This window comes from Macadamia integrifolia, chromosome 11, assembly GCF_013358625.1.
Source record: "Macadamia integrifolia cultivar HAES 741 chromosome 11, SCU_Mint_v3, whole genome shotgun sequence".
Classification (NCBI taxonomy): domain Eukaryota; kingdom Viridiplantae; phylum Streptophyta; class Magnoliopsida; order Proteales; family Proteaceae; genus Macadamia; species Macadamia integrifolia.
The window spans coordinates 28,554,564-28,567,513 of record NC_056567.1 but is presented as its reverse complement, the minus strand read 5'-3'; the positions used below and the strand labels follow the sequence as shown (position 1 = coordinate 28,567,513).

General features: G+C 38.4%; 1 protein-coding gene across 2 annotated transcripts in view; it reads left to right on the top strand.

Moving 5' to 3' along the window:
• LOC122093523 (diacylglycerol kinase 5) overlaps nt 1–12,950 on the top strand; it is a 41,225-nt gene that overhangs the window by 5,290 nt on the left and 22,985 nt on the right. For both annotated transcript variants that reach the window (XM_042663871.1, XM_042663870.1), the window contains 3 exons: nt 10,177–10,300; nt 11,135–11,183; nt 12,037–12,119. In XM_042663871.1, coding sequence (XP_042519805.1) covers nt 10,177–10,300; nt 11,135–11,183; nt 12,037–12,119 — 256 coding nt within the window. The remainder of the gene's footprint in view (nt 1–10,176; nt 10,301–11,134; nt 11,184–12,036; nt 12,120–12,950) is intronic.

Below are 12,950 nucleotides of genomic sequence, written 5' to 3'. Positions count from 1 at the left end.
CTTCATTGTGGCTAGATCTCCCTTATTAATTTGTGTGGATGCATATTTATGTTTACTTATGTGTAGTTTGTTTTATTTTGTTATATTTTATTTTATTTAATGTCCATATTATTAGGGAGTTATTGTTGGAGAATTAGTTATTGCTGGAAAAGTAGTTATATTAGGGAGTTATATTGGAACTTGTGAGATTTTCTCCCATGCTCTGCAGTATGAGTGATTTCTTGCAAACCTTGGAGTGAATCCAAGTTGGTGTGAAGCCAAACCCCTTTCTTTTCCCTAACTCTTCTCTCTTAGGCTACCAACCCTCATCCTCTTCCCCTATTCCTTTTCTACCAGTCTTGATTTTCCCACTTTGGCCTTAAATTATAGCCTAAAAAACAATGGAGAATCATCAATTAACAGCAAGGAGGCACTAACACATTCTTGGAGTTTGGTAGTGACTTAGTACTTGATCACAACATTCCAAGTCGTGCGACAGGAAAGGAAAGTACTGCCTTTTATGTACCCTTTATCAAATTTCCATGAATCTCTGCACTTGTGTTTTGGAAATTTTCATCATTCATGGTGTTAAATCTGATTTTTTGCATGCATGTTGTGAGTTAATTAGATACCCAGACCTGTCCTGCACCAATTTTGGTATCAGAGCATGGTTCCTGTCCTTTGTCTTCTTAAGGCTTTCCCATTTGTTGTATGTGAACTCTTAGTGGAGCCCTATACCAACCACACTCCCAAATAGGAATAATGGACTTCGATATTTTGGTAGAACAGTTGGTTGCATAAATGCCAGATTGGATGAGAATATGAGATCCAAACCAGTTTTAAGGACCAAGACATGCATGTCAATTGTGCATGGAGAGCCCTATAGACAGCATAGGTTTCTCCACTCACTAGGAGGTCCAAGTCATCATTATGATGAGGACGAAGAAGAGGGGAAATGCTTGATAGATGCCTAACATGCAATGGCAAGGTATGGCTGGTGATGTAACAAATAAAGTGAAGATTGATGCTCCCTCATATGATGGAAGACTTGATCCCAAATTCTTCTTGGATTGGCTTTCGAACATGGACCACTACTTTGAGTGGTATGACATGACTGATGCTCGACGTGTAAGGTTCGCCAAAATGAAACTTACAAGGCAAGCCAAATTATATTGGATTAGTGTGGAGTGTCATATTCAAAGAATGAGACATGAACCTATAGAAAATTGGGCTGAAAAGAAAGAAAAATATCTTTCAATGTCCTGGAGATCGGATATTGGACTAGATGATTACTCTTTGCTAGGGCAGCATGTCAGTTGCTGAGTATATGACTAAGTTTCATGAATTAATGGTCTGTTCTAGTGTGAATGAGGATCACAAAGTGACTCTTTCTTGCTTTTGTAATGGTCTCAAGCTTGAAATAAGAAACGAGATGATTCTGCAACCTGTGGATTCAATTGAGCAGGCATTCCAGTGGGCACTGGAATTAGAATAGTACATTAGGCAGCCATTTACTAGGAAATATGGTTCCCAATCTACAAAGTTAAGTTTTCTTCAAAGAAATTTACCAATAGTGAGCGGGTATCTAAGTTTGTCCATTTTGCCCCTAATGCGTCCAAAGGAAGCCATCCTTCCCTTTTCAAATCTACAGATTCCAAAGGGAAAGGATCTACTATGAAGAGTTTTAAGTGCAGTAACAATCTTGTGTGCTATCATTGTAATGGCACTGGGCATTATACCTATCAATGACCAACATGCAATCTTTGCACTAGAATCGTTGAGAGTGAAGAAGAGTCAGAACTTGTTGAAGAAGAATGTGTGCATGTTCCTGAAGAATGGGACAGTGATGAAGAGACCTAAGAGTTTGGAGAGATGACAGCCCGCATGAATGTTGTGAGATGTATGTTCACTCAACCAAAGACTGAGAATGTTTCTCGAAGAACCATATCTTCCACACTTACACTAAGTGTGGGGATAAAAATTGTAAGGTTATCATAGACAGTGGGAGCTGTGAATGTGGTTTCCCAGGCTATCATTTCTTGATTAGTTCTTAAGCTGGAGCCTCATCCGCATACTTACGAGGTTGCTTGGGTAGATCATACCACCATACCTGTTAGTTAGCTTTGCTTAATCCCTTTACAAGTTATTGAGTATCATGACGTTATATGGTGTAACATTCTACTCGTGGATGTGGCACACGTTTTATTGGGAAGACCTTGGTTGTTTGATATTGACGTTACACATTTTGGTAGATCAAATACTTATGTGTTTGTCTACTTAGGGAAGAAGGTCAAACTCAATCCCTCCCATCCTAGAGAGTTGAAAGCAAGAGGTGAGATGGTCTCAAGCCTATATAAAAAAAAGCCTTTGCACATCCTTAGTAGGCAATACTTGAATATGGACTTCTTATTGGGACTCCCAAGGACAGCTAGAGGTCACGATTCCATCTTCATTGTTGTGCACCGTTTCTCTAAGATGGATCGCTTCATACCATGTTCCAAAACATCAAATGCTCCATATGTAGCCAAACTTTTCCTTAGGGAGGTTGTTAGACTGCATGGTTTGCCCAAGACCATAGTGTCCGATAGGGATGTTTAGTTCGTGAGTTATTTTTTGGAAAACACTCCAGAAAATGTTGGGAACAAACCTAAAGTTTTCATTTTCTTTTCATCCCCAAATTGATGGTCAAGTGGTCAACCGCAGTCTTGGGGATTTGTTTGTCTAGTGGGTGATCATATGTCCTGTTGGGATTCAGTCTTACCAATGGCAGAATTTGCTTACGACATTTTAGTCAATAGATCTACTGGTAGCAGCAGATTATTTGAGATAGTCTTAGGTTATCAACCTAGGAAACCTATAAACCCCATTCCCCTGCCATCATAAGCTAGATCTTTAGAACCAGTAGAGTCATTTGCCCATTATATCTATGAACTACATGCAGAAATAAGGAAAAAAAATGCCATGAGTAATGAATATTACAGGTCTCTTTTAGATGTTCATCGCAGGTAATGTAGGAATGGATTTGGACAACCAAACCAGAACCAATACTGCAGGAATTTTTAAACTAAAGAACAACCAAGAATAGCCAAAGTAAGGCAGCAATATAACAGATCAGAATTAAGGAAGAAACAGATTTTTTGTAAATCAGAATTTCGAACCCAGAAACTGGAATTTATGAGTTCAGACTATAAACCAGATGAAAGCCTAACTCAGATATAGGAATAGGGTTCTAACATACCATAAATCAGAATTATATCCACAGAAACAGAAGAGGACAGAACTTCCAAAGACCAGAATTTTAAGAAGAAATAATTTTCTGCAACTGAATAATAACTAGGATTTAAGGGATTAAATTCCCAGCTAATGAGACCAATTCAGTGAAGAATAAACCAGCAACCAAATAACAATATTCTGAACAACTCAGATCATTATTCTGGGCAGAAATAAGAATCAGCCAGAATAGGAGAAATATTCATAACTCAAGAAAACCTGGTCTGATTGGCTTCAAAATAGGATCGATCCACCCTCTTCTTGGCATAACACGAGATCAAAATTGGAGCACCATCAGATGGCTGAGTGCTCAGATCAATAAAGGCCGATAGGAGAAATCTGGGTTTCCTAAAACCAAATTACATGAGAGATCAGATTACTTACCTGAGATGGCTGAAGAAGAATAGTAACAATAAGAAGAAGAAAAAAACACTTGAAAAGAAAGAAAGAATACTTGAAGAGACCTCTTGGACTTCACGCCGCAAAGAGTCAATTGGATCAAACACCAATTCCTTCAGCCTTGATCAAACACAAGACAACTCTTCATAAAGAAGACAATAGCAACAACCATTATTTTTTTATCAAAATCATTCTAGGCTTTTAGGAGCCTCCTCTTCTTTATTTATAATGTTAATGGGGGAGGGAATTACAAAATAGAAGGTTCCTCAAAAAGGAAACTAAATATTCTCCTAATACAATAGTTACTAAAAACTGAAATTAGAATCTAATGAAAATAGAAACTAGTCTAGACAGAAATTAGAAACTAACAATGACTTGAAATCAGAAACTAATTTAGGTATTGAAATTAGAAACTAAATAACCCCATCTAAAAAGGAAACTAAAGAAAAAGGAAACAAATCACTGAATCCCGTATTCAATCTTAGACCCTCCCTTTTAGACCCATAAAAGTGGTCTATTACCCTCAAAACACATGGGATCAAAGGCCCAACATGTATGGAACCCAACCCTAAGCTTATTCCTAATAAAACAAGCCTATTTAGGAAACTAAACTGCATCAACTCTCCCCATCTTGAAAAAATTCGTCCCCGAATTTTGCAGTGATGAGGGGGAAACAACATATCAGTAGTAGCTTTGACCATTCCCAAACAAAACTCTGGTTGCTTGTAAACTTGTGGAATGTAGTCTTCAAGGTGTGAAGCTTTCTCTTCAACGAACCATGATGGCATAACAAACTCTATATGCTCAACCTCTGAATCAATACCAACTGTGAACGTCATGTGCATAGAGTCGTCAATGTTGGTAACCTTCTCATCAAGGATTGGAGGAACAATCTCTTCCTTCTCATCATGAGTCTCAAAGACTTGTTGTGGAGTTCTTTCAATCACTACCTCATCTTCCACATCTTTAGTCTTGCCTATTATGCTCTCTTCAATGTAGAACTCTTCAGTTGAATCTGTGAATCTCCAGAATACCTTGGTTGCACGGGACGCTCAGTCTCAAAATATCCTTTTACATGCTCTTCAAAAGTAGGTTGTGCTACCGGAACCCTCTGTGGTGCTCTCAGATTAGGGTTTGCTCTCCTGTTAGTCAACTGAGCAACCACAGTCATTGGAGTGTCCACTTCGGGTGTTGTACGTGAATCACCAGTAGGCTGTTGTGGTGGGGTCTCTTCATTCAACAACCTGGCATCCAATTCAGCCTTCAACTTAGCCTTCAATTCAGTCCGTAAGGTTTGCTGTTCAGCCTTCATCTCAGTCCTCATAGTCTGTAGCATCTCTATAAGAGAAACTAGGGTGGGGGTGTTGTTCCCAGCCATGCTCTGATACCACTTAATGTAGGAATGGATTTGGACAACCAAACCAGAACCAATACTGCAGGAACTTTTAAACTAAAGAACAACCAAGAATAGCCAAAGTAAGGCAGCAATATAACAGATCAGAATTAAGGAAGAAACAGATTTTTGTAAATCAGAATTTCGAACCCAGAAACTGGAATTTATGAGTTCAGACTATAAACCAGATGAAAGCCTAACTCAGATATAGGAATAGGGTTCTAACATACCATAAATCAGAATTATATCCACAGAAACAGAAGAGGACAGAACTTCCAAAGACCAGAATTTTAAGAAGAAATAATTTTCTGCAACTGAATAATAACTAGGATTTAAGGGATTAAATTCCCAGCTAATGAGACCAATTCAGTGAAGAATAAACCAGCAACCAAATAACAATATTCTGAACAACTCAGATCATTATTCTGGGCAGAAATAAGAATCAGCCAGAATAGGAGAAATATTCATAACTCAAGAAAACCTGGTCTGATTGGCTTCAAAACAGGATCGATCCACCCTCTTCTTGGCATAACACGAGATCAAAATTGGAGCACCATCAGATGGCTGAGTGCTCAGATCAATAAAGGCCGATAGGAGAAATCTGGGTTTCCTAAAACCAAAATTACAGAGAGATCAGATCACTTACCTGAGATGGCTGAAGAAGAATAGTAACAATAAGAAGAAGAATAAAACACTTGAAAGAAACCTCTTGGGCTTCACACCGCAAAGAGTCAATTGGATCAAACACCAATTCCTTCAGCCTTGATCAAACACAAGACAACTCTTCATGAAGAAGACAATAGCAACAACCATTATTTTTTTATCAAAATCATTCTAGGCTTTTAGGAGCCTCCTCTTCTTTATTTATAATGTTAATGGGGGAGGGAATTACAAAATAGAAGTTTCCTCAAAAAGGAAACTAAATATTCTCCTAATACAATAGTTACTAAAAACTGAAATTGGAAACTAACTGAAATTAGAAACTAGTTGAAAAAGGAAACTAACTACTAATGACTTGACTCAATTAATAACTTGACTCCTAAGGAAACAAATATAACTCAAATCAAGCCCAACTAAAAAGGAAACTAATGAAAATGAAAACTAACTAGTAATCCCGTATTCAATCTTAGACCCTCCCTTTTAGACCCATAAAAGTGGCCTATTACACTCAAAACACATGGGATCAAAGGCCCAACATGTATGGAACCCAACCCTAAGCTTATTCCTAATAAAACAAGCCTATTTAGGAAACTAAACTGCATCAATTCCTAATAAAACAAGCCTATTTAGGAAACTAAACTGCATCAGCAGGTATTAGGAATTTACTGAAGGAGACGTGGTCATGGTGAGAATCCAACATGAGCGGTTTCTAAAGGAGACATGGAAGAAGTTGCATGCAAAAAGTGCTAGTCCCTACAAGATTCTAAAGAAACTTAGTGCCAATGCCTATCATTTGGAGTTGCCCCCATTTTTAATGTTGAAGACCTTGTGCCTTATGAAGGATCAGCCACAACCACTATTCCAACCCCCCTTTGAGCCCTCCACTTCAGCTACCTAAACCCCACCCACACATGCCACATCATTTTGTCAATGATCAGTCCCTAATTCTTGCCCAAACCCAACTGACATTCGTACTCTCTCATCTTCTTCCCCTCCTTTAGTACCATTACTAGCAATGCCAAAAAAAAGAGAAAAAGGTAGAAGACATTTTGGATGAGCAGATCATGTCTACTCGTGTAGGGGGATGTCGCAAGTTCTTTGTCAAGTGGGATAGACAGACCTAGTACCGATTCACATGAATCACCGACGATGAGCTTCAACCCCTTAATCCAGATTTGCTAGAGTAAAGTCTATTTTCAGCGGAGGTGAGTTCTTCCCACCTAGGGAGAATTGATGATGAGATATCCAGGGATTTAGGACATATTAGATGTGATGCTGACGTACACGGAAACATACCAATTTATTACGGCTAGATGTCCCTTATTAATTTGTGTGGATGCATATTTATGTTTATTTATTCAATCATCTCCAATGGCTCTTGGTCTCCCCCCTACTATTTCCTCCCATCTCCACCATTTGGTCCTCTCTCCTTCCTCTTCCTTCTAGTGGTGGAGAAGATAGAGTCATTTGGTCACCCTCTTCCACAGGTTGCTTCTACTTGGCACCTGGTCTGATCCCACAGCCCCACTACTCCTTGGCACAAGGTTGTCTGGTTCAAATTTCATATCCCCCATCATAGCTTCACTGTCTGGAGAGCCTTCTCTAACTGCCAGTCCTTTCTCATGTACCGCCACATCTCTGTCTTCCAGGTTGTTGCCTTTGTTGGAACGGTTCAGAAGACATCAGCCACCTTTTCTTTGAGTGCGCTTTCACTTCCATCATCGGGAAGCATGTCCTCTCTAAATTTTGGCAGGAGAAGGCCCCTCCCCCTTATGATAAAATGATTTGGATACATATGACCTTTTCTGGCAGCTCAATCTGCGACACTGCTAGGAAGCTCGCCTTCGGGACAGCCATCAACCACATTTGGATGGAGCGTAACCTTTGTAATGGACTTCCAACTCCATATGCTTCGATAAGATTTGGAATGCCCTCTACTTCGATGTCTCCTCCAAACCTTCTTTGATCCCTACCCGTTCTATTGAGGATTCCCTAAGGAACAAGGTTATTGTTGTCTCCTAGGGACTGCTTTTGTCTCTTTTTCTTTCTGCCCTTTAGGGATGTATCATTTGCTCGTGTTGTTTCCCCTTTTGGGATCTTGTATACCCCCCCCCCTTTTTCTTACCTCCCTTTGGTATTGAATTATTTAGCCACCCAAAAAAAAATGTTTAGCTTGTTTTATTTTATTTAGTGTACAAACTATTATGCACTAATGTTGTAAGGGAGTTATTGTTGAAGAAGTAGTTATTAGGGAGTTATCTTCTTTTCTTCTTTCTTTCTTCCTCCCCCCCCCCCAACCCTTTTTTTCGTCCAAATTTTGGGTTTTAAAAGGCTGTAGTTTGAAAAGGTCCAATGGAAGACAATGAATGATGTTGGAAATTACTGAGATTTTCTCCCATTCTCTACAGCGTGAGTGATTCCCGCTTTTGTTGCCAAAAAACCCCGCTAGTCGAACCTACACAAACACAGACGACGGAGGCCCGGAACTTTGTCCGGGGTTAGTCCTCCGACGCTCAAGTCAGGGTCGGCCGCACAGTTCAATAAGGGAGTAATGGTGAGGGTATCAGAGCTTACCTTCTTCCTTCTTCTCGGCCCCCTTATATAGCTCATAGGGTTTAGGGTTTTCCCTTTCCTTCCCCCGCGTCCTTCTCGGGTCCACCTTCTTCCCTCTTAGAGTCCCACTCGAATACGTCCATCCTTCTTGGGGGGGAATATTCCCTTCATGCAGACGACGTGATCCCGCGTGATTTTGTGAGCGTGCCTCAGTGATTGAGCGTGCTTGAGCATGAGTGATCTCTTGGAACCTTCGTCCGGCGGAGGACACGTGTCTCAGAGGCGACACGTGTCCTTGCCCCCATCGAGAGGTCAATTTGGCTATATCACCCGCAAACCTTGGAGTGAATCCAAGTTGGTGTGAAGCCAAACACCCTTTCTTTTCCCTAACTCTTCTCTCTTAGGCTACCACCCTCTTCCTTTCCTTATTCCTTTTCTACCAGTCCCAAATTTTCCCACTTTTACCTTATTATAGCCTCAAACACAATGGAGAATCATCAATTAACAGCAAAGAGGCACTAAGGACACATTCTTGGAGTTTGGTTGTGACTAAGTACTTGATCACAACATTCCAACTTGCGGGAGAGCAAAGGAAGGTACTGCCTTTCATGTATCCATTAATAAATTTTCATCAATCATAGAATGAATTTTCTGCACTGGTATTTTGGAAATTTTCATCATTTGTGGCTTTTGTAAAATCTGATTTTCTTCATCAATGTTGTGAGTTTTTTCAGTAGACCTTCCCAAACCCAAAGTCACTTAATCCTTAGACTTGTATTAGATTTCCCATACATGTCCTTCACCAATCAATATATCCTTATTGGCCGATCCTGAACCACTGTGTCAATGTCCAAGTTTATATTGCCTTACAAAGAAACAAGCATTCAAGGATAGTTTTACTGTTGAAACGTCATATAAATACTTAACAGTTGTTTCTATGCCCAAGGTTTTACTGCAAGTCGGGATTGGACTGGGTTAGGGGTGTCAATCGGTTGGTTTGTTTCGGTTTTGTTCTGGAAATGGTGAAACTGAAACTAAACCAATAAGGAAATATCGGTTTCAGTTCGGTTTTGATTTGGCATTGGTTTCTTGTATCAATTTGTAATCGGGTTGGTTTCAGTTTTGGTCCGGTTTGTGCTCGGTTTACCATGAAAATTTGTACAAAACCTGAACTTTTTTTTATGAGTTTTGGGCTGATTTTGGTTTCAGTTTCGAATTCGGTCTTGGTTTTGTACCGGTTTTGGGTTCATTCGGTTTCCGGTGTGGTTTGGTCCGGTTTTGGGTCATAATATCCCAAACAGAAACCAGCCCAATAAGACTTCAGTTTGGTTCGGTCCGATCATTTTTACCAGTTCGAGCTAGGTTTTGACACCCCTACGCTACCCCAGGGTCATTGTTCCGAGCGATTACTTGATCCACGTGTAGGTAGGCTTGAAAATATTGGTTTACTCATATTTCTTTATTGTGGAAGTCTAACTCTACACTTCTGTTCTTCACCAGTGGAAACAATACTTTGCCTTTCTTACTCAGAAGTTTTAAATGCTTTCCCTTTGGATGATCTTTATAACTTGGACTGATATGGCAAGATTCAACCCTTACAGCATTATCCATACACTTTCAACCTGTCTTAATTTATGAAGATGGAACTTTAGCTCATTGTGATATTGATCATTATAATTTGGATGCAAGATATCTCATTCAAGATAATGAGGTTGTATGAATAATGGGAACACTACAATTATTTTTTAATTAATTTTAGTTATTTTCCAAGTTCTTTCCTGAATGAGTACTTCTCACATATTTTTCTGTATTACAGAAAATTTTGTGGCACCTATTAAATGTATTTGCTAGATGTATATTTTCTTACACCATTGTGCCATGCTCTTGGTTAATTGATTACTGATATTATCATTGCATTCCAGCTGGCATATTCTCATGAGGATGAAAGCTCCCAAGGAAGGTTCTTGTGATCCCATTGCACCTCTCGAGCTACCACATTCTTTGCATGCATTTCATCGCGTTTCCCAGACAGACTCACTGAACATGGTAACAGATCTTTAGAACCATCTCCATTGCTAGGAAATGAAGAAAATAGTTTCTAGACCGGAAATTTTTATATTTCTAGAATATCTGCTTGCTATCTTTGTTCTTGAAATTTTGATTGATTCTATATTAACTTGATCTGTACTTATTCTAGATACCATCAGTTGTATCTGTTGGTTCCCCCCCCCAACTTGCAGCAAAAGTGTTTCTAGGTCATACTGATCTGGGGAACAAACTTCATTTGTCTTCAAATTTATATTAAAATCAACATGTTAAAATTCAAAAACCAAGAACCCTTCCATCCATTCGCCATGTGACTCGCCTACAGTAGTTATTTTTCATCTGTTTTAAATGTTTGTTGATTGAGCTTTATTGAGTGGGTCATTTTTCTCTGATCATGAATTCATGATTCCAAGATGAGATGGCTGAGTTGTAACTAACTGGGTTAAAGATTTAAACCATGGTGTGCCAGTTAAAGCTTGCTAGTGATGGCTCACATGGAGAAGGTTAACTGCAAACTCAGTTAGATTAGGATACACACAACTTATATGATGTCAATTTGGCCCCAGCCGATCCTCTTTAAATCATATCTTCTTATCAGTTCGAATATTCTTGGTTCCAAACAGATACCAATGGCTTTATTCCGAAGAATCATTCTTACTCAAACTTCCTACCACTTAAAAGAAAAGGGGAAAACAGTCAATTGACCTACATCAAGAGTTATCTTATGTTCTCTCTTCATGTTTTTGTTCTCCATGCTAGTCACTGCCTCAAGTGCAATTATGCATACGGCATTGAAAGTATTGGTTACTGAAATTTTTCTTGACTTCTCTTCAGGAAGGTTGCCACACATTCCGTGGGGGATTTTGGAACTACTTCAGCATGGGTAAAGTTTCTTATTGTAGAATTATCCTATTACTTATATCCCTCCCTTCCAACCACTGATAAGTTTCCCATAATTACTTTTCATTGTTAATGTTTCTAATTCAGGTTGATCTCAAGCATCTTCCTTCCAGATGTTCTTTTTCATTTATCTCGTTTGTTTTCTATGGAGCAAGTGAAATTCAAATAACTATTTCTTTTGGTATAGTTGGGCTGCATATGGTATTTCTGATTTTCTAGCGTGGCTTCTGGAAAGCACTTCTTTGATTCTGAATATAAACAAACTCACTGTTAATGATCCCGCCAAAAAGAACAAAATAAAATTAGGAAGTGATTTTTGGATGAGAAGCAATAGTTTTTCACTTCAGAAGACCCTGTGCAAAGCTAAAACATAAAATAATTACTACAGGAAATCAATTTTGTGCTAAACATTATTCAATTCGGAATCACTCTAATGAATCAAAACATCCTCATACAAAACATCCATGAATATCTCTTGATTGATGTTACTCCACAGCTATACTGCATCAAAATAAATACGCTATGAGAGGAATTTTTGATACACTAAAAACTAATCTGAGAATTATGCTGAAATTGAATTGACATTCTTTTTGGGGCCTCTTACACTTTTTAGGAGTTGTGTTTTCTGTAACTTGTGATGCAAAAACTTAAAGATTCTATTTTTAAAAATTTCTTCCCCGTATTTTAGTGCATTAGATTGTATTTCATTGCTTTTATTCCTGAAGCAGTATAATGTATCACTGGAAATCAATGCATCTTTGATAATTTTTTATCTGAATCTTTTGTTGCATCAAGGTACTTTTTAACTTGGATTTTTCTTTTTATGTTCTGTACAGGAATGGATGCTCAAGTATCATATGCGTTTCATTCTGAAAGGAAGTTGCATCCAGAGAAATTTAAAAATCAGTTCGTCAATCAGGTATTTAATTTTACTTTCCCTGTTATTTGGAATTAATTTATGACAGGATTGATAATAAGCAGGCTTATTATTGCTAATTTATTTACCTAGTGAATTTTATAAATGCACCAGCATTATCTTAGTAATCTATACAGATCAATTTTGAGTTGTTCAATGTTTGAACTTTGAATAAGATTTTCCAATGTCAAATTACGAGGAAATGGATTTATAGTCCTTGATTAGATTTTTTCTTCCTGTTCTGGAATTTTTGAAAAATAGAGCCATTGAGGTTGTCTCATTACAGTACAGATGGGAGTTGCGTAACTTGCCTTATTAAGCTTTATCAAATTTGAAGTACATGTACCAAGCATATATGGGTGGTTATATCGATACTTTGGGAAAATATATTTTGAGGGGAGAACATCCTGCTGTGTTGACGTCCCCTTTTTTCCCTACTAGAGAGAATCTTCTTAATGTCTGAACTTCCATCAAAGTGTGGGTATTTGGGAAGTTCTAACATAATTTGATGCAATGCCATATAAAGAAATGTGTCAAGAATCTGCTCAGGTCAAAACTCTATTTTATTTTTAGATCATATTTTATTATCTATTGTACTTTAGTGTGACATAGAAGGTGGGATTTCAGGCTCATTTTAGAACTGCGCATAATTATTCACTATTTGTGGGCATAGAAAGTAAGCCTCAAACCATGCTTGTGTGAGTTCCTAGATGCACATTGTGACAATATCAGCATATTAAAGATAAACAATAAGAAAAGAAAGGAAGAAGAACTAAGAGAAGAGAGATCGATAGAGGGAGAGCATGAGAGAGAACCTGCCCACAGTTTGTGTTG